We start from the raw sequence: 26,693 nt of genomic DNA on the forward strand, positions 1-26,693 counted from the left end.
TCATCAATATAATGCATTTAGGGCTATAAATCAAGTTCTGGAGAAAGCTGCAGAAAACGATAAAAACATACTTATACTTTAGACCGTATTTTAGTATGAATATGTGAATGAAAAAGTATAACGTTGCTACACCCTGAACAATAGATATAAGACGTTGAATGGGCCATAGTAATGTCAATTTAGCAATACAATTTAAAAAGTTATAGCCCTGCAAAGAAGGGGAACTTGTTACCATGTTAAATAGGGCTGGCGAGGGATGGTAAATTATGAATTTAACCCTGGCGATCAAAGTGTTAAGGAAAGCCACAGAAACCCCCTAATTTTGGTGTGGCCAGTGACCTGCTAATGCAGCCACCTGACAAGAGTACTTAGCTCAGTTTGGGAGAAATGTTTTGTTAAATTGTTAGGAATCCTGGGTAAGAGTTGAGGTTAGTGGTCAGGGTTAGTGTTTGTGTCTCACCTGGGGAGTGGTTGAAGGAGTCAGAGGAAGCATCAGACAGAGAGTGCAGGGAGGCTGCACGGCTGGCACTGCGAGTCACTGGGCCCTCACGCACTGGAGGCTACACACACACACATAAACACGCACACACACACAGTGAAAGGTCTGGTAGAGCATGGTGACACGGTGAACGGTCTGGTAGAGCATGGTGACACTGTGAAATGTCTGGTAGAGCATGGTGACACAGTTATCCCTTTTACACCGGCCAGGCTCCGTGCTGGAGCCGGTTCCCGAACGTAATCTCGCACCGGCCGGCGCGTTCAGACCGGGATTAATTGGTTCAGAACGTGACAAATCGGTGCTCAGCTGCCACTGGAAAATAGTTGGTTTTTCCTCGCGAACCGTGACATCATCAGTGGGCGTGTCATAGTGGGCTGTGAAGACGAGTAGTAGCGAGTCAGCGCGCGAGCCAACACACAAAAGAATACACGCACAGTCGCACACACACGCTGTATACGTTTGAAATGAATCGTTCCAGCAAAGTAGGCTTCTATTATTCGAATTACTTGTTTTAATGGGTATTGTTGTGAAGGGCCAGATTAAACTGAGAATCTACCTTTATTGTTTGATATACTTTGTATATTATTTATATATACACGGAATATCCCTTTACCTGCGTTCAAACCAGAGTAATATTCGCTCTCCTTATTGGACAGCGCCCCTAGGCGCCAGCTCGCAGGCCCCCAACGTCAGGTTCAAAGACAAGCTCAGGCATGTCAGAACATGCCCGGAGACAGCGTATTGATACCAGACAAAGACTGCGGTTTGGGACTAGATAGTCACTTAAGTATATATACAGCGCAAGGTGCGCACAGCAGTACGTTAACTTCAACCTGCTTGTCCATCTACACAAGCCAACGTAGTTCATCGTGGTGAAGTGAGCAACTCGTGCGTTGAGAACATGTGCGAATAGAATAGTAAAGTATCAGAGTTTAATGTAGTAACGTCAAGTTCGACCTAATCTAATGTGAAGTAAATAGTCGTTCATTTATTGTATATCGTGCGGCCACAGTTCGTTCGTGTGTAGCATTACCCAGCGGTTCGTCGTGTTTTAGCTAGTGTACTTAGCCAGGGTGTGTGGCCTAAATACGTCACCCACACCCGAGGAGTCCTAGTCGGAGAACCGTTGGACATGTGCACAGGAGAACCGGCGTCGGCGATTGCAGAACCATTACTGGTTGGATTATATTGATTTGGAACGTGTTACCCGGAGAAGAGCATCATTGATTTCCACTATCGTTTGGGATTCAACCTCGTGAGGATTACAACTCGGGCTGGCCTCGTGGACGGAGGCTGGCTAGCTGTCATCAATGCTATCGAGCATTTGGATTACAATTATTGCTTTGCTGCTGATCGAGGGATTTACAAGGACCGACTCCTGTACCTGGAGTCTCTTTATTCTTCATTGAATCAGACTGAGTATCCGAACATTCCTCTACCCTCCAGGCCTTACACCCCGGAGGGAACCCATTGTCTCCAGGCGGTACCAGCGTTGCCTTATATAGTTGCTATTATACGACAGGTGGTGTCAACTTAGACCCATCGTAGGATTCCTGCTATTCTTAGTGACTCATGCTATTGACTGACTTTACGCATATTCTTCGCCATACAAGCGCGACCCTAATTCTCATTCTGTAACCTAATGTTGCATAATAATAAAATACCCTCAAATACTATTTCCTTGTCAATGCCGTGTTCTTGTGGGTGTTCACCATCTATATTTGATGTACTGTCTGGCCAGTAATTAAAGTACATAACTAGCAGTGGTTTAATCTATCACAATCTTTAATACAGTCAGGGTTTTGTAACCCCTCAGTTACAGGTATCATATAGTAGTAAGTCCTACTGTAGAACATGACATATTAGCATGACATCTAATTTATTAATGCCAATAATGGACAACCGCAATTGGCACTTGAAAAGTGTAAATCATGGATTAGTCAGTAGCAATTCATGACGGCCCGTTTAGCTCAGCTGGTTAGTGCGCTGCCTGTGGAGCGAAAGGTCCAGAGTTAAAATCTTGGTAAATTATTTTCTTTTGTAACGTTAATTAATTTATACACTTTGGTTGATAAGATAAGATATTCCTTTATTGATCCCCTTGGGGAAATTCAGGCATCATAGCAGCATGGGGGATGGGGGGGGGGGGGGGGGGGGGGGGTACAGGTAGTAAACACTACACAAGCAGTGTAAACAAATAAATCAATATAATTTACTATCTAACTAACTGAAATATACAGTATCACAGTATTCACATAAGGTGCAGTATGCATAAGGTAGTGTTATTGTCCTTTTTGGGACACAAGTATATTAATTAATTAACGTTACAAAAAAAAATTACCAAGATTCAAACTCGGGACCTTTCGCTCCACAGGCAGGGAAACTAACCTGCTGAGCTAAACGGGCTGCCATGAATTGCTACTGACTAATCCATCATTTACACTTTTCAAGTGCCAATTGCGGTTGTCGTTTATTATTGGCATTAATAAATCAGATGTCATGCTAATATGTCATGTTCTACAGTAGGACTTACTACTGTGATACCCATTAAAACAGTAATTATAATAATAGAAGCCTACTTTGCTGGAACGATTCATTTCAAATGTATACAGTGCGTGTGTGTGCTTGTGTGTGCTCGCGCGTTGAGGCTCGCTCTCCACGCATTATTTCTTTAGGTCATGGTGACACAGTGATATGTCTGGTAGGTCATGGTGACACGGTGATATGTCTGGTACGTCATGGTGACACAGTGATATGTCTGGTAGGTCATGGTCACACAGTGAAAGGTCTGGTAGAGCATGGTGACACAGTGAAAGGTCTGGTAGAGCATGGTGACACGGTGAAAATGCACATGTGTATCAACAAGTTGGTATGAGTATAATAGACATTCTCAAAATTAACATTCTAAATTGGCCCAAGTTCATTTGCCGTTGCCGTGTTTGCAAACACAATAGCTGACAGGAAATACACTGGGATCAAAGCTGTTCACCTAGAAACTGTAGAAACCAGGCTAGAATGTAGACAGGAGACAGATGATGTACAAAAAAAACAGTGGGTGATTTAATGGAGCAGGTAAAAAGCAGGCAGGTACAGGAGACACAGGGAGAGCTCACTGGATATACTCCAACAAACACACAGGCAAGAACACAACTACTAACAAGTAGTATGCCCAGGACACGTAGAGCGGACTGAATACTGAGCACTGACTGACTGATGACTGAGCACTGACTGACTGAAGACTGACTGACTGATGACTGAGCACTGACTGACTGACGACTGAGCACTGACTGACTGACTGATGACTGAGCACTGACTGACTGACGACTGAGCACTGACTGACTGGGGGAAACAGACAGAAGTACAAAAGGGAGTGATGACTTAGGGCTGGGCGATATGGCCAAAAACGTTATCGCGATAAAATTATAAAATTATTTTCATATAACTCGATATCGATAATTATCGTCGATATAATGTCTGTCAAGTTTAATTAACTTCTTATGCCCGGCGCCGATGGACGGGCTATTAATAGACTTGTTTTTCTGCTGCGAATGTCTCGAGTTGATGTCGTCATCAGTCCGCGCACGTTAGCAGTTAGCCAGAGCGAGCAGTGTATCCCATGACAATGTACTAAATATCCCTAAAATACTCTGTTCCGCCCCAATACATTGCAACGACGTCCACCGTATACCACACACTACTATAACCGTGGCATCAGAATTCACGCCACACACATACTCGGCACGTAAATATATAAAATAGCGCTGTGCAAGCTAATTATCCTAGCCAGCCAAACTATAAAATTGCGCCGTGCAAGCTAATTATCCTAGCCAGCCATATTTCCAATGTACTAAATATCCCTAAAATACTCTGTTCCGCCCCAATACATTGCAACGACGTCCACCGTATACCACACACTACTATAACCGTGGCATCAGAATTCACGCCACACACATACTCGGCACGTAAATATATAAAATAGCGCCGTGCAAGCTAATTATCCTAGCCAGCCAAACTATACAATTGCGCCGTGCAAGCTAATTATCCTAGCCAGCCATGTTTCCAATGTACTAAATATCCCTAAAATACTCTGTTCCGCCCCAATACATTGCAACGACGTCCACCGTATACCACACACTACTATAACCATGGCATCAGAATTCACGCCACACACATACTCGGGACGTAAATATATAAAATAGCGCCGTGCAAGCTAATTATCCTAGCCAGCCTTGAGTCCTACCTCTCTACGCAGAGGTGCAGCGCGGGTCTCCTTCGCTCTTGGCCATCTCCTTCACTGATTGGTTGTTAGTGCGTGTGCTCATATCCAAGCTTGGAAAATCGATATATCGAAACTTTGCGACCACGTTTCATGTTTATTTCGAGGAAATAATTTATCGCGATAGTTATCGTTATCGTTTTATCGCCCAGCCCTATGATGACTGATTGATGACAGCTGGTGATACACAGAGCACATGGGGGAGACACACAGGGCCATCTGCAGGACCTTGGTGGAAACACAAGAGGAAAGACTAGCAGTAGGGGTGGGAGGGGCAGGGTTAGGACTGCGGCTGGCAGGCACCACCTCCTTGACCTTCTGGAAAGGTCTATACAAGAGATTTCGAATGGGAACCATCATAGGTTTTGCCACTATGGTACTACTACAGAATATCAGATCTCAAGCACTTCAATAATGTATGTGTAATCCTCATGTTGACCTCTGACCCTTGAAGACAGAAAAAACAGGAGAAGCCCCATGGGGGAAACCCTCTGATCTTGAACCGTGACAAGTTGGAGAAGTAATCGTGTCGACCTTGTTCTGTGATAAAGAGCCTAACGATAAAGCACTGTCAACACTGTGTGTGTATGTGTGTGTGTGGATATGGTGCGTCTGTCTATGTCTGGGTCTCTTAATATGTCATGATGTGCTCTGTCCTTGTGTCCATGCCTGTATTGTGACCTGTATCCCTATCGTATGTCTATGTGCTTTTGTTGTGTTTTTATTCTAATGTTATTTATCTTGATTTTATTCTGTTTTTATTGCTAACCCTTTTTTCACACAGGATTTTAGCCTGTACCTTCTGGCAGGGGGACTGCCAGTGGAAATTAGCCTTTTGGCTAAAATTGGGTGCATTTACATCTGTAAAATGTTTTATTAATGTACACTGTCCCCCTTGAACAAATAAAGTAAACCAAACCAAACCAAAGACTTAAACATTCGAGTTTTCCTCCCAAGACTTTCTGTAATGTTGTAAATCACTCTAGTCTTTTGAAGACAAGATAATGAAAATACCTACTGACCCTGATTCAAGAGAATAAAAGTGCTCCTCTGGCACTGAATCAAGAGAGTAAAAGTACTCCTGACCCTTATTCAAGAGAATAAAAGTGCTCCTCTGACACTGAATCAAGATAATAAAAGTGCTCCCCTGACACTGAATCAAGATAATAAAAGTGCTCCCCTGACACTGAATCAAGAGAATAAAAGTGCTCCTCTGACACTGAATCAAGATAATAAAAGTGCTCCCCTGACACTGAATCAAGATAATAAAAGTGCTCCCCTGACACTGAATCAAGAGAATAAAAGTGCTCCTCTGACACTGAATCAAGAGAATAAAAGTGCTCCCCTGACACTGAATCAAGAGAATAAAAGCTCTGACACTGAATCAAGAGAATAAAAGTGCTCCTCTGACTAGGCCTGCCACGATAACACATTTTGCTGGGCGATTAATTGCCCACGAAAATATCGCGATAAGCGATATTATTGCGACCGGTTAGAGAATTTTTTTTTGAGAAATTTATTTCCCCAAACTTTTATTTTGAAGCCCACCGCTCCGTATTTTCCGGTGTTTTAGACTTTTATTTTGAAGCCCACCGACCGGACCGGAAGTATTGTTGTGATTATCCTAGCAGAACCTATGAGCCGACAACTTGTCTCGTCCGGTTCTGTGTTTTTGAGCTAATGATAAAACAAATATTGAGATTGTTGGTGAACAACTAACTTTAGGTTAGTTTTAACGTTAGCTACTAACGTTAGATGCAGCTACTACAGGCAATCAACGATGAGGAGGAAGCGTCAAAGCAGTATATAATAGAATAGCTGTGGTGCGTAGGCACTGCAGCACGACTCGAAACTACCTACTACGTTATAATAAATGAATTCATGTTTAACTTGTCCCCGTGTCCAGTCCTTTGACTAGCCCCACCCGTTCATTGTAAACAATGATGCATGTAATTGTATTAACGTTATTCTGTGTTGTAGCTATGCTATACGTTGTATTTCGTTTGTTAGCTATTTAGCTAATGTTGTTAGCATTGAATGAGAACCAACACTCAATCTTTCATCTTTATTTAGCAGTCCAGTTTCTCCGGGCAGTAGCGAGTAACTACTTGGGTCTAAAAATAGCTAACGTTACACTATAAATAACGCTACTTGGTTAAAAGGAGCAACACTATTGAGAAATGTAGTTAAGCTATGAGGCGTTGCCCCACGGAGCTCCTGTGCTGTGCTCTGTAGTAAAGCCAGCGGCCCGCCTCCCAACAAGGACAGTGACTGACAAGGGGCACTGGTTCCGCCTCATTAAAACAAACGCGCAAATAGCAATTAATCGCGCCCGTCAAAATCATTGCATTAATTTTAATTATCGCGGCAATTAATCGATTTATTGCTTATCGCGGCAGGCCTACCTCTGACACTGAATTGACTCTAAATCATGCCATGTGATTTAGTTAAATGAATCTCTACAACAATGCACATTTAAGCCTTGCTATGTCTTACGGGAGCCAACGGCGGGAAAATAAGTCGCCCCTCATACCCTGAATCGAGAGAAGTCAGAGTAGGAGTCGTCGTAGGTCTTGTGGTGCGCCTCCACCAGCGAGGAGATGACCTGGGACTCCTCCTCGTTCAGCCGGGGCCTCAGGGCCTCCTTCGCCGCCTCCTCCTCCTTCCTCTTCATGATCAGATCCTTCTTCCTCTGCACCTCCTCGTCGGTGAGGATGACTAGAAGGGAGGGATGGAAGGGAAGAAGAGACGTCAGGATGAACTTTACGGTGCATTCCATTGAAGTGGGAAATAGGGGGAAATCAAACCTTCTACTAGGAAAACTGCGGTGGAACGGCCCTCCCGAGTCAGAATTACAAGTAGGAAACTCAGGGTTGGTGTCTCAACTCCCGACGTTTTCAGAGATACAGTTATCTGGCATCATTTTAAGATGGCAGCACACACTATAAATATAAACAACATTGTTTTTAAGACAACTGAAGCTAGACTCTTATCAATACCAGTGTGGTAGCCTAATATAACAGTATTTATGCATACATATTGGATTCGATTAGATTCCACTTTATTGTCATTATACAGCACAGGTGCAGTACAACAAAAATAAGTTTGGCATCCAACCAAGAGTGCAAATGTAACAGTAAAGTGCAATAGTAATATACAATGTACAGGTGATTAAACTGGGTACAAATTATATAAAGTAGTACTACTGACTGAGTGTACATGGTAAATGGCTGCAATTATAATTATATACATATAACAATTTGTTCCTCACAAATTGTTCCTCACTCACACACCGATGGCAGAGGCAACCATGCAAGGTGCCAACCTGCTCATCAGGAGCAATTAGGGGTTAAGTGTCTTGCTCAAGGACACTTGGAAACGCTGCCCGGGAGGAGTGGGAATCGAACCGGGAACCTACGGATTACCAGACGACTGCTCTACTTCCCAAGCCACTGTTGCCCCCCCCTTCGAGTGTAGTGCTAATCAGATGAAAGTACAGATTAGTAAAATGTATATATGTATATGTTCAGTGATACAGGTATAAAGACAATATGGTACTGTAGTAGTCATACTGGCCAGCAGTGTAACTAGTAAGAGTAGGTAAGGGTTATGCACAGATACAGGTATAGTATCTAAAGATACAGTATGTAAAAGGATATTGTGCTCAAACTCTTCCGTGGGTCACATGCTTCACCGTTAGATAAACAACATATTTGTCATATCTACGGTTTCTTTCCAAGCTGGGCACTGGAACGGATTGAGGTCGTAATTATGTTCTTTTCCAACTGGGAACTTCCGACCAGGAATGTGGCGTTAATATGGCTGCAGGGGACATCTGCGTGGTCAGTGGTCACAGTGCAACAACAAAACAAAAACACCAAGGGCCAGGAAAAAGAAAATTAAAAAAAATCTATATAAAACTGTTTAATCTGAATCGAAGCCTTTTCTCAGTGGATGTGTGAAGATGTTTGCTGAACGTTCTTTGTAGTGCGCGCATCCCATCCTGCAGATATCTCTAGTTGGCCTTGAGTTTCTGCTGAACTACTATGGAAATTCAGTTCACCAAGTTACACTTTTTGACAACGAGGGCAAGTGCTGGTCCCCCTGAAACCAATGTCTTCAAGCCTAATTTAATCAATTTAATATTAACCTCTTTAGCCCAAGTGGTCCGTCGACGGACTGAAAATGACATCATGCCATAAATCCATCTCTACAGACTGTATGACTTAATGTTGCGTTTTTTTCTCTCCAAATGTAGCCAAGAGTAAAGACCCTAACCCTGTCAAAACAGCAGTCATAGTGTCATAGTTATCGAGACTTTACAGACATTTCAATGCACACATTTCTACAATATAACAGTAATACATATTAATAACTATCTATATACTTTTTTTCACACATGGACCACAGTCCAGAGTGCCCGACACTGCAATTAGTATACAATGAACTAGGGGTGGACGGTATGGTCTAAAATGTATATCACGGTATAATTTGAAGCATAGACGGTAACGGTATATATCACGGTATCATCGTTTTTGATTAAATTTTTTTTATTTTATTTTATATAATTTTTTTTTTATAAAATATATATATTATATAATTAGACTTGTACTTGTATTATCTGCGAGACATCGCCACCACGCAACAAGCTCCACTGTCTGTGTGTACTCTAGTAGCCTCCAGCTACGGCCAGGATTCTCCGGAGCTGCACCTGGACCTATACTCGAGTAGCCTCGAGCAGAGCTACGGCCAGGATTCTCCGGCGCTGCACCTGGACCCTATTGGTATAACGTTACTTAACTGTGCTCAGCAAGCCCTCAGCTCGAATACGCATCGAATCAGTGTTATAAGACATTGATATCAGGAGCTATCTGTAGCTACTGCTAGCCGGATATATAACGTTAATACAACGCCTCAGTGAATTATTTAGTTCAATGGGACATTTCGTTTTGAACGGTGAACTAACTTGCGCTAACGTGAGCTAACAGGTAGCATACACGTCTCTACTAGACTTTGTGGAGCGTTTGTTGATGTCAGGAGCTATCGGTAGCTGGCCGACTAGATACCGTTCGGTTAGACAATGCCTCATCATGTATTAAACTAAAAGTGAATAGTTGACTGGGTCATTTTGTAACGGTAGCTAAGCTAACGTTAGCTCAAGGAGACGCCGCTGTCCTCCCGTGTCCCGTCCCACTAGACTACTAGACCCGTGTTTACATGCGTGCGGTAGGGGCTGGCACGCCCACTGCGCGAAGCCTCCTAAATAACTTTTTCCAGTTCGCACATATCTATTATCTATGACTAATTCTATCTATTTTTAGGGGCAAATGCGAGTGAAATAGTCGCGCTGTGGTTACATGACGTCATTGCTATTTTAGAGCTGCACTACCGGTTACACGGTATAGTCAAAATCCATACCGTAGAGCAAATTCATACCGTTTATACCGTATACCGTTTATACCGTCCACCCCTACAATGAACATAGGCATAAAATCAGCACACAATTGGCGGAGAAAAAAACAATGCATAAATTGCAGACATAATGGAGAGGAGGGAGGGATATAGGGATGAGAGAGGGACGAGGGGGAGATGATGAGGGAGAGAGGGGGGATGGAGGAGGGATGATGGAGAGGGGGATGAGGGAAAGATGGGGAGGGAGAGAGGGATGGTGGAGAGGGGGGAGGGAGAGATGGATGAGGGAGAGGGGGAGGGAGGATAGAGAGAGGGATGAGGAAGAGAGGAGGGAGATAGGGATGATGGAGAGAGGGATGAGGGAGAGAGGGGGATGGCGGAGGGATGAGGGAGAGATGGGGAGGGAGGAGGGAGAGGGAGGAGGGAGAGGGAGAGAGGTATGAGGGAGGGATGAGGTTGAGAGGGGGAGGGAAGAGGGAGAGGGGAGAGATGAAGGAGGAGGTGATCTTTATCTTAATGCCTGAATCCCTTTTAATCTTTAATGCCTGAAATCATGTAACATGAGGTACAGCAAAACAGATAGAAACCATAATTTAAGACTCACAGCCACATTCAAATCAATAGAGAGAGGGAGGGAGAGATATGATTAAACACAACCTGAGTGCTAATAGATATGATCAGAAACAATTTATTTGACAATAATCCAATTAATTATTTAACAATAAACATACAGGAATGTGTTTTACTGAGATCAGTGCAGAGAGGCAGCAACTCAATGTTCCTCACAGAATCATCATGACACACACACACACACACACACGCCCACACCCACGTTGCAAGGACAATTAGGACCACATTTTCACCAGTGACAGTATATATTTTTTCCAGCAGCAGTTTTAAACCCGGACCTCGAAAACAAATCCCAGCGATTAAGTGAGAATATTGTCCCGACATTTACATTTACATTTATTTAGTCATTTAGCTGAACGCTTTAATCCAAAGAGACTTACAAGTGCTGTACAACAGGTCAGCAGGAAGGGTACAACTCTTACAATTGAGTAACAATGTTCGTCAAACAGTGTTGAAACTTGGGCGCTGCAGTGTTGAGTGCATAGAAGTAGAGACCAGTGTTGTAGTCGAGTCACTAAATCTCAGGTCCAAGTCCCCATTACCCTAGTCCGTGTCCAAGTCATCAAGGTTGAGTCTGAGCTGACATACACATAAAAAAAGGTCTACATTAAACATAAATGACAGCGGTCACCATTTCAAAGGGAGTTTATTTACTTTGTGACACAATAGTCAAACAAATGCCAATTATGGTCTGTATAGGGCTGGGCGATATGGCCTCTAAATGATATCGCGATATTTTTTGGCCATAACACGATACACGATATATATCGCAATATTTTGACATTTCCTCTAAAGCACTTAAAAATGCTTGATTTAACCCTTTGATGCATACAGTCATGCCAATATGATGATTATAATAAGTCCCTGCAACATATGTTTGCATTATTAAACCATGAAGATGCTTTAAAAAATAATTAAATGAAAATTTACTAAGAGTAGTCTACTGACACACTAATAAAAAAGGTTATTTACATCTAAGACAATTTATTGGGTGCCTAAGACTTTTGCACAGTACTGTGTTTTCTATCCACTTTAGCCAAACACACACACACACACACACACACACACATATATATATCAGTGGAGGTTATTGAATGACAACACGTGAAGCACAAATTCACTCATAATTATTATTAATTTACATATATATATATATATCTTTTTTATTATTATTATATTTTTTTTATTGGAAATGTTTTCCTCTGTAAAAAAAATGCCAGTGAATTTTATTTTCTTCAAAAATGGCCAAGTAACAGCTCTGAGCTCTCTGATCAGGCCTGCTCATCACATAACTGCAGTGATGGCGAGCTGTCAATCACTATAGTGCAACTTATTTAATCTTTTTCATTATTAACACTTTAACTGCCAGAAGACGAGTTTAGGCGTCCTTCCCCGCCATGCTCAAGTTGCCGAAGACGCCGTAACTCATCTTTGATATCAATATTTAAAAAATTTGTGATCGGATTCATATTTCCCATCCGCTGGCCTGAGACCCACCAAAAAGCCCCACTGAACCCTCTAGTGGTTCAAGAGCGCCATCTGGTGGCCGATCGGCGCAATCGCCAAAGAGGAAGTTACTTGGACGATGTGCTATTCACCCATATTACTTCCGGGCACTCTGTATAGGTTCCGGCACTCTAGTTCGTGACAATACATAGCGATCCGTTGCCAATAACTCGATAAACAACATGATTTGGACGTATATACTATTATACAAGCTGGAAATGGACCCGATATTTCTACATCCCATAATAGGAAAATGTCTGTTCCACGCTCATCGCCCAACGGCGCGAGGAAGATACGGTAAGATTCAGCGTTATTTTTCAATGTCTCCTATACTAACTGATCTGATGAACATATGACCCACACTAGATGAATGGTATAATGTTGCCCACGGAATTATAAACGCCCCCTCACCCATCCGGTCAACATCAGATGATACGTAGTAACTTCTAGAACCATGTCTAGTTGGAATTTTTTATATCGCGCCGATTGCCATCAAACTGTATTTCATCATCAATATAATGCATTTGGGGCTATAGATCACGTTCTGGAGAAAGCTGCAGAAAGAGATGAAAACATACTTATACATTAGACCATACTTTAGTATGAATATGTGAATGAAAAAGTTTAACGTTGCTTCACCCTGAACAATACATATAGGACATTGAATGGGCCCTAATAATGGCAATTTAGCAATAGAATTTAAAAAGTTATAGCTCTGCAAAGAAGGGGAACTTCTCCATAGACAAATAGAGCTGGCAACCTATGGTATATCATGAATTTAGCCTTAGGCAATCAAAGTGTTAATACTTTCCCCTTCATTTCAGATATCGATTGAAGACGTGTGACTTTAGTCGATGGCGGAGCATTTGTCAGGTTTTGGCTGTCCTAACTAACTAACTAACTAACTAACTAACTCATCCTGAGAGACTGAGCCTGAGTGTGGAGCTCTGTTGTTACTCATTACCCTGAGTGTGGAGCTCTGTTGTTATTCATCACCCTGAGTGTGGAGCTCTGTTGTTACTCATTACCCTGAGTGTGGAGCTCTGTTGTTACTCATTACCCTGAGTGTGGAGCTCTGTTGTTACTCATTACCCTGAGTGTGGAGCTCTGTGTTCATGTTATTCATTACCGTGTTGAAGACCCCGAGCTTTAATACTGATCCTGGGATGTAATCAAGAGGTAACACCATTATCACCCTAAGAGTCACTGACACCTGATCTGCTGCTCTGACAGGCTCTGTAGCTCAGCTAGTGAGAGTAAGTACACGCGTACGCACACGCGTACACACACACACACACACACACACACACACACACACACACACACACACACACACACACACACACACACACACACACACCTACACACACACACACACACACACACACACACACACACACACACACACACACACACACACACACACACACACACACACACACACACACACACACACACACACACACACACACACACACACACACACACACACACACACACACACACACACACACACACACACACACACACACACACACACACACACACACACACACACACACACACACACACACACACACACACACACACACTATGAAGGGTGGACCATGCCAGGGATTACTAGAAGTAGGAGCCTAAGTAGCCTACATTCTGCACATGTGGTCCTCATGTTAAACTCACACAGACATTGTGTCATGTCCGGTTACAGTGAGTACACTGAGGACACTGAGCTCCTAAAGTAATACTTAGAAATTAAGGTAGATCTTTCTAAATGAATTAATGCAGGTTCCTAATCTCATTGCTATTGTGATGAAAACAAAGGTTACTAAGCCTGGTTCAAAGGTAAATAGGAAAATATTGTTTAGGAGTTTCAATCAGGCCCAAAATGAGAAAGTTATAAATAAAAGATAATTGGTCAAAGTTGTTTATAGAAAAATATCCAGGGGGTGCATGTTAGGCTCACAATTGTAGACAGTCATGCACCATTGAAGAAGTTTACGGTCAGAAACGTTAACACCCCATGGACAGCCTATAATAATAATGATTTAAAAGAATTAAAAGAACATATGAGGGAAAGGGATCAAGCTAAATTAACAGCAATCTCATCAAGTCTTTTAGTGCTAATGAGTAACATAGGGCTGAACATGAGCTGAACTTGTGTACTCACGTTTTTGTGTAGTATAGTTGCAATATACCAAAATAATATATATATTTTTTGTATAAGCTGGAAAACACAGCAAATCCATATATGGACATGGGCCTGAAGGGACATTAACGTGTGTTGTCGGGCCTTACAAATACATTTGATTTTGATTTGATTATCAATAAGGTAGGATATCTGGAACACACAAACACACTATTTTTTTAATCACATGCCATGAAACTCTGGGACCTGGCTGAATTTAAGACTGCACAAATCATGTTTAAAGCACGAAACAATTCACTCCCGGGTAACATCCAAAAATTCTGTTATAGAGAGGGGGGTTACAATTTAGAGGAGAGTCTAACTTCAAGAAACAGGCTGTTCATTCAACAATGTATGTATATTTCAGTTTCTGGAGTGAATATGAGTTGCATAAGATAATAGAGTGTGAAGGTATACTGAATACTGTCTATCTGTATGTCATGTATGTCATATGTTATGATGAATTGAAAATGGGGGACCCTGATGTAAACAAGATGAAAGTCTTTCTCTGGTCTGCATCCCCTTAACAATTGTGTGTATTGAGCTGTACTGTATTGTACCCATTCTGCAATCTGTTAATAAAGTTTTCAATCAATCAATCAATCAATCAACCAATCAATCAATCAATCAATCAATCAAGGGGGTAGGAATACATATGTTTACACTTCATTCTATACTCCTGTTTGTTTGTTTTTTAATCTGTTTATTACTTGTTTTTTATTATTATTTATTTTCAATTTATGTTCGAAATAAATAAACGCATTCATTCAAGATATTGTGTGAGCAAAAGTATAGTTAATTTACTCCCTCGAGTGGCCCCGCACGGATCTCGCAGCTGTGCCCGCACAGTGCAATACTCCAATTCAGCCATTGGCAATTCAGCCATTGGGTGGGTGGCGCTGCTGAGCGGCCCTCACAGCGCGGCCGTCAGCGCGCGGCCCTGAGAGCGCCGCTGGCTCTGCGGCTCTGCAGCTGCATGCTTCTCCGGGAGTCCGGGGTGATAATCTGGCGCACCATGTAAAAAGTCGCACGCCTGACATATCGGCATGTAACTCGAGAACCGAGGCACGGATTTTGGCATTCGAACAGCAACAAATAGCGCTTTAATTCGGTAATTTATATGTTCGGCGAAAAATGCAGTCCCGAGACTTCAGATGCTCGCAAAGGGCCGTGAAACTGAAACTGAAAAACAATGAAACCCCGGACATTTCCATGAATTTATAAACCCCCCCCGGACGCGGCGTGAAAAGAGGACATGTCCGGGCAAAAGAGGACGTTTGGTCACCCTAACATATCACCGGTACTACTAGCTAGCTAGCTGGCTAACTAGCTAACGTTAGCTAGCTCCTGTCAAAACGAACGGTTTGGTATGACCGTTACATTATTTATATTTGACATTAGCTATTTATGGGTGGAATATTCTGATTCTAGCTCACTAGATCAGTCACATTAAAGGGTTTCTTTTTGTATAGCTTGCTAGCTATGTAGCTAACGTTAGCTAGGCTAAAGAAGCTGTAGCTAACGTTACTTTCCAGGCAAACCCAACTCGGCGAAGGGGTAGCGTTAGCTAATTACCCCTGTGCATTGAGCATTATTTTCAGATAACAGCACAACACGTCATGTATTATCCCTTACAGCTAACTAGCTAGCCATGGTAACTCCCAGCTATTACTAAAGTTGATTTCAAGACAACGTGACTCCGGTGGCGTTCCAAGGGTGCATTCCAGTTGAGATTTCATGATTCGAAACATGCTACCATGAACGTAATATTAGTGGTATTGACACTGCAACATTTAACCGGTAACCGGCCCATGCCTATCACACACACACACACACAGTCACACACACACACACAGAGCTAATCTAGTGTAGTCACTCTCTCCAAGGCCCTATGGTATCTGCATGACAATGTGTTTGAAAGTCGGCCTAGCAGAAAGGTAACCTGATAGGAGCTGAATTACAATGAAGCCATTCAGGCTGCAGTACAAACACACACACACCTCAAACACACAGCCTGACGTACAAACACACACCTCAAACACACAGCCTGACGTACAAACACACACACACACACACACCTCAAACACACAGCCTGACGTACAAACACACACACACCTCAAACACACAGCCTGACGTACAAACACACACACACCTCAAACACATAGTCTGACGTACAAACACACACACCTCAAACACACAGCCTGACGTACAAACACACACACACCTCAAACACATAGCTTGACGTACAAACACACACACACACCTCAAACACACAGCCTGACATACACACACACACACCTCAAACACATAGCTTGACGTACAAACACACACACACACCTCAAACACACAGCCTGACGTACACACACACACACACACACCTCAAACACACAGCCTGACGTACAAACACACACACACCTCAAACACACAGCCTGATGTACACACACACACACACCTCAAACACACAGCCTGACGTACAAACACACACCTCAAACAAACACCTTGCTGTGTAAACAAACAGCCTGACGTACAAATAAACATCCGGACGTGGAAACACACACTACAAACAAATTCCAGCACGGATGACTCTACTGTACGATCAGCCGCGGCACAGGAAGCGCGTGTCTCTCATGGAGCCTGCGCTCGGTACAATAGAGCTGCGTGAGGCTTCATTCACAAAGCTGCAGCGGCATCCGCTTCCTCCACTACTGTATCGCTCGGGGATCAAAACCATCAAAAACTAAAATAACTTTGATCAAACTCCCCCTTGCTCTCTACACCCCCCCCCCCCCCTCGCTCTCTACACACACCCCTCCCTCACTCTCTACACTACCCCCTTCCTCGCTCTCTACACCAACACTCCTTCCTCTCTTTCTATACATTCATGCCCTCCCATACATAGTCAAGTCAAGAGTTTTATTTGTCACGGCATGGCATACAAGTATACAATGAAATGCGGGGGGTCTTGCCCGCAACGATGTGCATAATACAATAGTAATATATAATAAGAATCCAATAGAACGACATTGTGCAATAAAACAAGTAAACAAAGTAGGGCATATCGGTATATGTACATGAGTTATTTACAGAGCATGGTAGGACATGCTAGGTCCTGTGGTAGTGCAATACACTGTTAGCTACGGATGAGGCACTGGGTCTTTATGTACACTGCTATACAATGCTATATTATACAATCTCAAGTTATACTATACTATTCTTATGTGTGTGTGTGTGTGTGTGTGTGTGTGTGTGTGTGTGTATTTTTATGCGTCTATGTGTGTGTGTCTATGTGTGTATTTGTGTGTGTGAGTACATGGTGTTCCTTCAGAAGCATCATGCCTGATCCCACTCATACCCTGCAGCTGCTGAGAGCAGAGAGAGAGAGAGAGAGAGAGAGAGAGAGAGAGAGAGAGAGAGAGAGAGAGAGAGAGAGAGAGAGAGAGAGAGACAGAGACATAGAGAGACAACAAGAGGGAGAGATAGAGACACAGAGAGAGAGTTAGAGGTAGAGAGAGTGTGTGAGAGAGATAGAGAGACATATATAGAGGGACAGAGATGAGATGCACTGTGTATATATATATATATATATATATATAAACATATCTAACCCTAACTAACCTTACTGTCATGCACTTGTCCTAATATACTAACCTACACTGTAGCACTCAACACTTTGATGGACATTGTTACTCAGCTGATAGAGTTGTGCCCTTCCTGATGACTTGTCGTACAGAACTTGTAAGTCGCTTGGATAAAAGCGTCAGCTAAATGACTAAATGTAAATACAGTATATACATATATAGAGATAATATGAGAGACACTAGAGAGGGAGAATGACAGGAGAGTAATGGAGAGAGACAGAGAAAGAGAGGGAGAGATAATATGAGACAGAGAGATATATAGAAAAAGAGAGAACAGAGGGGGGGGGGGGGGGGGGGGGGGTGGGGGGGGGGATAAAAAGAGAGTATGAGAGAGATAGAGAGAGAGAGGCAGAGTGTATGCCAGGCAGCTGAGGGCTTTGTGGGGTGAGCTAATACACACATACTTGAAGGACCTCCTCCATTATTTAGAGGAACACATAGGAGGCTATAATTATACACTAAATACAAGTGTATAGATAGATATACAAGTTATCGAGATAACCCAGAAATAACCCAGAGAGAACCCCCTCTCTGATGCCCTGCCACAGATTACTCATCAGACAATACCATTGTAGCCATGCTGGAGCGACAGGCAAACACGACAGAGAGACAGATAGACTGACCTATAGACTGACAGACAGGCAAGAGAGACGACAGATAGAAGGACCGACAGACTAATAGACTGACCAACAGACAAGAGACGACAGATAGACGGGACCGACAGACTGACCAATAGACAAGAGAGACGACAGATAGACAGACAGACAGATAGACTGACAGACAGGCAAGAGAGACGACAGATAGAAGGACCGACAGACTAATAGACTGACCAACAGACAAGAGAGACGACAGATAGACAGACAGACAGATAGCCTGACCAACAGACAAGAGAGACAACAGATAGAGACAGACGGTCGACCGACAGGTGAGAGAGACGACAGATAGAGACAGACGGACCGACAGGTGAGAGAGACGACAGATAGAGACAGACGGACCGACAGGTGAGAGAGACGACAGATAGAGACAGACGGACTGACAGGTGAGAGAGACGACAGGTGAGAGAGACGACAGATAGAGACAGACGGACCGACAGGTGAGAGAGACGACAGATAGAGACAGATGGACCGACAGACGGACCGACAGGTGAGACAGATGCACGGTCAATTAGCCAAAACAGATACAGAAGGACGGCCAAATAGAAACGGTGAGAGGCAGATGGCCAAAATGGATATAAGGACTGCCAAAAAACAGTGAGAGCCAGGGAGCATACCAATAAACACACACACCACACACACACACACACACCACACACACACACACACACACACACACACACACGTGAGACAGAAAGCATGTCACACACAAATACACACACACACGTGAGAGACAGAAAGCATGTCACACACAAATACACACACACACACAGGGAGACAGAAAGCATGCCGCACACCAATACACACACACACACACACACACACACACACACACACACACACACACACACACACACACACACACACACACACACACACACACACACACACACACACACACACACACACACACACACACACACACACACACACACACACACACACACACACACACACACACACACACACACACACACACAGAGAGTCAGAAAGCAACCACAACAATACACACAGAGAGCAACCACACTGCACGCATCAATGAATTAGGGCTGACCTTTGAAGCTTTTTTTGGCCGTCGAAGCTTCGGGCAGAGATTCGATTTTAATTCGAAGCTTCGAGATACAAAAAAATATATATATAATAATAATTATAATAAAAAAAATGTTATCTTATGTTGTGGGACTTGTACAGCACTTTGGTCAAATTTGTTGTTTTTAAATGTGCTCTATAAATAAAGTGGATTGGATTGGATTAATTAATTAATTAATGAATAATGAGTCGGGAGCTGCGCTGCCTGGGCACAGCCAACAACATTACATTCACATAATCATGTTGCAACTTTAGTCTATAAAGCAAACATTTATATAAATATTATATGTAGTTAATAGAGACCAAGGCAGAATTCGACTTAATCTTTTATTAAGACATGTTTTTATATGGGTCGGGACACTATAAAAAATACTATAGAGAATTGTCAGTGCCTGTAAAGTTTAAACCTTTTTAAATCTTAGACAAACAAAACACTTTGGTTTTATGAAATATTGTAAGCCATCATTTGAGGCTTTATAAAAGCAGCACAATGAACACAAATCTGTCAGTGCCGATTCTGACCTCATCTTAACCTCTTAAGCCCGGAGCCCTATTTTCTGAAAATCGTCCTAAAATACATACCTAAGTAAATGGAATATTGCTCCACTTCTACAAGGCTATTTGCATATTCTTGGTATCTAGGGACATCTATGGACCTCAGTGAATGTATTCCCAGTGTCAGAAATATTGTGTCTATTACTAGGCTTGCTTAAATTGTGATGAAACAAAGGAGAATATGAATAATTTTCTTTGCATCTTTGACAGTGAATAACACCATGCTAAAAATGACCAGACATGAAAAACTGCCACTGATCTGGTTTACACTTGAGATCATGTGTACAAAAGATCTAAGGAAATGAATAAAGGGAAGATTATTAAACAGAAGGTTACTAGATACAGTACTGAATTCTCCCCTCCGGACCAATGCAATTTGAAATATTATTATAGAATAGCAGGCTTATAAATTACCTTATTATAGCGATGTTGCACATCTATGGATCGGGCAACATCTACTCGTTCCAATGACGGAGTTCAATTTGGATTTAGTATCACCAGGCGTGCATGAAGAACCGAGAATGAAATCTACTGTAAATACAGTCAGCTTTTTATTTTTGTGACATGTCCGCCATCTTGAATCCGTTCGCAACGCAGATTGTTGCTAAATGTTCACAGAAGGGAGACACACTAACTGCGCTCCAAACTATGCCAATAACGTTCAGTTTTGTGGTATATAATCCAGAGAAATAAGATAAATAAAAAACAATAATCAGGAAGTCATTTGATTCCAGAAAGCTGGAGTACCCTAGGAGATGTAGTTCTTTGAAATTTCAACGCTCATTGAAAGCCCTGTCTTTCCTCAATCATAATGACAAGAAAATGGCCGCTCGGATTTATTTCCAGTCGAAATTTGTGATATTTTTAATACAATTCCAAAACTCATATTTCATTAATAACCCTTTAACCTATTGGTAAACAAACATATTGCTGAAAATATACACTATGATTGCTGTTGTGACATGGTTAGGATTTTTACTGTTGGATACATTTGGAGAGAAAAAAACGAACATTATGTCATACAGTCTAGAGAAAATGATTTATGACGTGATGTCATTTGCGGTCCAGTGGAAGAGGTTAATGAAACTGGCTGCTTATGGTTTTAATCATTTGACTCTTAACTGGATGAGGAGCTATTTATGAAACAGAACACAAACTGTCTACTTTAATGGTAGTTTTTCTACTGTAAAGACAGTACAGTGTGGGGTCCCACAGGGAAGTTGTTTAGGCCCGTTGCTCTACTCTATTTTTACTAATGATATGCCACTTGTCCTCAGTAAGGCTAGTGTAGCTATGTTTGCCGATGATTCTACAGTGTATATGTCATCAAACAACATGGATGAGCTAAATGTGCAATTGGAAAATGATCTGGACTTAATTCTGGAATGGGTAATAAAAAAAAAATTATTCTGAATGTAGGAAAGACTAAATGTATATTTCTTGGCTAAAACCATGACATCAGACATCAGAACCAATTAAGATTATCCATCAAAGGCAACTGTATAGAACAGGTTACTGAGGCTAAACTTATAGGAGTCCTACTTGATGAACAGCTAACGTGGCAGAATCACATTGACAAGGTGACTAGTAAAATGGGGAAAGGAATATCTATGATAAGAAGACACTCCTCTTTATTAACGCCACTTACCCTCTTACAGGTTATTCAAACCTTGGTGTTATCACACCTTGACTACTGCCCAGTAGGGCCGGGCAATTAATTAAAAATAAATCGCGATCTCGATTCATAGACCTATGCAATCTCATTTCTAAGTTATGATGATTTCTTTTAATAAACCATTTTTATTGTTATTTTTTTAACTTTTTACTTAACCTTTTTAATTATTTTATTGAAAAAAATAAGAATCGTGAGAGAATCGTGATCTCAATTCTTTTTAACATTTTAGCAAGAATCGCCCAGCCCTACTGCCCAGCAATCCGGTCAAGTGCAGCAAAAAAAGATCTTAACAAACTTCAGATTGTGCAGAATAGAGCAGCTCGTCTTGCACTCGGGAGTTCTACGAGAACAGGTGTAGACCGAATGCATAGTGATCTTGCGTGGTTGAAAGTAGAGGACAGATCGACACGCAGCCTACTAACATTATTCAGGAATATAACTGTGTCTAAAGAACCAAACTGCCTGTACTCAAGAATAACCTTTTCCCAAGACAGACATGAGCACAGGACAAGACAAGTTACCAGGGGTCATGTTTCAATGCCTCTACCGAGATCAAATGCAATTAAAATAACTGCTATATATAGGGCCATCTCACAGTGGAATAGGTTGCCATATGTAATTACTCAAGCAACAAGCAAAGACAGCTTTAAAAAGCAAGTAAAAAGGTTACTTTTGGGTACAGGCACAATGCTTGATATAACATTTTATAATTTTACTAGTAATTTTGTAATATTTTGGTATAATGCTAATGTAATGAGGTGGGTTGGGTTGGATGGGTGTGGGGTGAATTATGTTTGATTATGTTATGTTGTTTTGTACGTTTGTTATTGTTGTTTTTATTTTTAACACATTCCCGGCCATTGGGGGGCCGTCTAATCTCACTCTATAGACCGGCTCAGTGGCCTCGTGGGTAGAGTGTCCGCCCTGAGTTCGGGAGGCTGGGAGTTCAAGCCCCGGCCGAGTCATACCAAAGACTATTTAAAAAATGGTACCCATAGCCTCCCTGCTTGACACTCAGCATCAAGGGTTGGTTTGGGGGGAAGTCCTTGCGACATACTAGCGTCATGTCCAAGGGGTGTACTTGTACATCAAGCTGCCTCACGCTACGGAAACAGGAGATAGGCTCCTGCCCCATGTGCCGTTACGGCTCGAGAACCATTGGTTCTCAAAGGCAACAACAATCTCACTCTATAAGGCCAGCATTTCAAAACAGACTTGCATTGTGCATGAGGCTGTTTGTAGAGCTAAATCTATACTTTATAGTATTGCTATCTGTCCATTCTCATTGTCAATTGAGACCATAAACCGTCCCTTCAAAATGGCTTAAAGAAATAATTTTTTCATCAATACGTTCTCATTTTATAGCGTCTTGAATATAAGCGTTATATGGGATTTGGTCTAGTATATTTCCTGGAAGGCGAGATACAGGGCGCTAAGCTAATAACATTAAATCGAACAGCGTTTTGGCACTACAGAAGCTAGAGCTAAAACTCAAAATGCATATTGTCGGTATTCATGGTCCACCATGAATGCATGAAAAGGGTAATAACAAGGCCTAATCAAGCTAACTACCCAGCATCTTACTGAGAGCTAGGCTAAAGCTAACTACCCAGCATCTTACTGAGAGAATATGTTAGAATCGGAAAATATATATATATACATAATGTTTTTTTCTTTTGTTGTGTGTATTGTTTTTATTGACCTATAGTCCATTCATGCTGAGTGAATCAGTTCCCCCAGCCACATTTGTGTATTACATTTTCTTTGGGGAATTAACTGATAGAAAATGTATCGAATCGAATCGTGGTCAAATGAAGAGATTTCATGATACATTGAATCGTGGCCTGAATAATCGTAATCGAATCGAATCGTTGTGGGGTCGAATCGTTACCCCCTACTCTCATATCTTTCTCCTGTTTTCCTGTCTCTCTCTCCTATTTCAATCTCTCCGTATGTCGCTCTCTCATCTGTCCTTCTGTTTTTATCTCAGTCTCTCTCTGCTGTTTTCATCCCTGTCTCTCTTCTCTGTGTATATAGCTGTCTCTCTCTTTCTGTTTTCATCTCTCCGTCTCTCTCCTCTGTGTGTATCTCTGTGTCTCTATTCTCTGTTCATCTCTCTCCTCTCTGTTTTCATATCTTTCGCTCTCTCTTCTCTCTCTATGTTCATCTCCCTGTTGTCTGTCAACAACAGCAGGGGTCAGCTCCAGAATGCTAATTCACTCATCCAGATTAGTCATCCAGCCTGTTTTGGCCTCTGTGTCTTTAATTCACCACCATTTATTAGAGTTTGACTCCACTCCAAAATCCATGCCAGGTTTGGACCATAGCTCTCACCGTTTGCTTTTCATCTTTGTTCCAGGATTTATTTTCCCCTTGTGAATAAAAAAAATTAAGTGTAGCCCACCTGAGGACCAGCCCACCTTCAATCCTCAAAAATGTAATTCAAAATGCAGATGGAGATAAAAAGAAACATGTTTGTTTTTGTTCTTCCTTGTCCTTCACTGCATTCACTGTCACTTCTATTTTTACCACTCTAACCTTTGAACTTTGAACCTTGAACTTGAACGGGCTTAAGGGGATAGATACGCCGTCTCCTCGTATTAGCTAGTCACCATGTCTGTGACACAAGAGTATCATCTCATTCTACTGTTGCAAAAAAATAACTCTTTGGCTGAGGTCATTGTAGGGACGTGGCCTAACCTGGTGCGTTTCCAGGGTGCCTGGTGTTTTCCGTCATGTGAGTTGGTGGTTGTGAGAAGGAGGAGGACGAGCAAGAGCTTCAGGTGGTTTTCCCCACATGAGAGTTGAGGAAGGAGGAAGACATGTGGATAGAAGATGTGTGAAGAAGCTACTGTGTTTTCTCTGTAGGTCGTGGTCTTCATCTTGGAATGATGTTCTTTCTGTCTTTATTTTTTTTCTTTACTCTTTCCCTTGTGCCAAGATGCATACCTTTATAAATAGACAGAAGCACCTCTAATAGGTAGTATGAGTCATTGTGGTGTATACATTATTGGGGGTTCATTACTTATATGTACTGTGAGTTTTTTCTTCTGACCTTTGTATGATGTACTGTAACCTATATTGATACATGTGTACATGTATTACATGAAAAATATATGCTGCTGTTTAATACCGCTATCTAATGAATGACAATGTGTGACAGCTGTGTACGTCACATGTTTTGTTTATTTTTGGAATATGGGTATTTGAGATGGCGACTCTCTGTCTCCTTGTACAAGTAGGATCCACTCTGAAAATATCAGATCCTCCCCACATTGTCTGATCTGAATGAGCCCTATGCCTCTCAAACAACCAGGCTAAACACTGTTTCTGGGGCCCAACATATTTTGTATTTTTTTTGGTGGCCAGGTTGATCTGATCAAATACATATTTTGGTACTAAACCTACTGGACTGGTTCATTGCCTTCAGGTTTCCTCAGGCTACAGGGACGTAGAAAGGTAATGGCATTATGACATCATACAATTATAACATGGCCGGTAGCATCATACGAGATTAGTGTCCACTAAAACAAATATTCAGTTCTGATTGAACATTATGAATTTTAGTGTTTTTCTGAATGAAGAAACAACAATAACTAAAGCAATGACCAAGCATTTTCTTTTTGTGTGTGTGTGCATTTTAAGCATAGGTCTCGAGATCCAGCTAAATTAAATCATACAATGTCATAACATTTTACTGCCTAAGAAGGGCTGTGTGTCACAATCGAAAACGTACTGTGGAGTAACAGCAATTAGGAAAAGGGACCACTCCTTCTGGTACCGACATGGAGTCTATGGCACGGCTGTGGATAAACAGTTTGGTCAGTTTGGCACGGCCAGTCCAAGCAACTATTCTAAGGTCAGGACATGGCTGAACCGGTGAGGACCGCATTCTGACACATTTTTCCAGCACTATACGGCATCATTATGGCAAAATCCAGACAGAAAAACAAGATGTTTTTTATTAGGAACACAAACCCCGGATGTTGGGAGACAATTGGCAGCCCTAGTTCTTGAACCATTTAGAGTCAAGGACCCCTAAATTGAAACAAATTCTGGTTGTTAGATACAACCAAGTATTCAATAGCTGTGTGTATGAACTCTGATGACTATACTCTATTTATACCTTCACTGTGATCATAACTACCTACCTTATCCTATAGTCTACCCATATATTACTGCTTACATACCTGTATGGTAGCCATGTACAATAATACTATAATACTGTACCATATATACTTGTCTACAATTGTTGGATATATCTGCATATATCCCTGTTCACATACCTGTATATTAGGGGTGTAACGGTACACAGAAGCCACGGTTCGGTAGGTACCTCTGTATTGGGGTCACGGTTCGGTACGAGTTCGGTATAACAGGAAAAAATATGTATAATTATTATTATATATTTATAATAATAATAATTATTATTATTATTAAATATAATTATTTTCTATTAAGTTATACTTAGTTCCCCATAGGCTTGCTGTGGTAGTCAGTGATACTGGTGTCATTCTGTGTTCAGGCATCCACTGAGTAAATGAATTGCCTACTGCCCCCTCATTGGGCGCCATG

At 41.9% G+C, this 26,693-nt stretch overlaps 1 protein-coding gene across 1 annotated transcript in view; it reads right to left on the bottom strand.

Annotated features, from left to right (window-relative positions):
- Nucleotides 1–26,693, bottom strand: part of LOC311243588 (vitamin D3 receptor A) — a 270,464-nt gene that overhangs the window by 38,913 nt on the left and 204,858 nt on the right. The window contains exons 4-5 of the mRNA XM_084332874.1: nucleotides 7,309–7,493; nucleotides 461–560 (exon numbers count right to left, since the gene is read on the bottom strand). Coding sequence (XP_084189000.1) covers nucleotides 461–560; nucleotides 7,309–7,493 — 285 coding nt within the window. The remainder of the gene's footprint in view (nucleotides 1–460; nucleotides 561–7,308; nucleotides 7,494–26,693) is intronic.

Source organism: Notolepis coatsorum (assembly GCF_963971535.1).
Source record: "Notolepis coatsorum genome assembly, chromosome: 17".
In the NCBI taxonomy this organism is placed as follows: Eukaryota; Metazoa; Chordata; class Actinopteri; order Aulopiformes; family Paralepididae; genus Notolepis; species Notolepis coatsorum.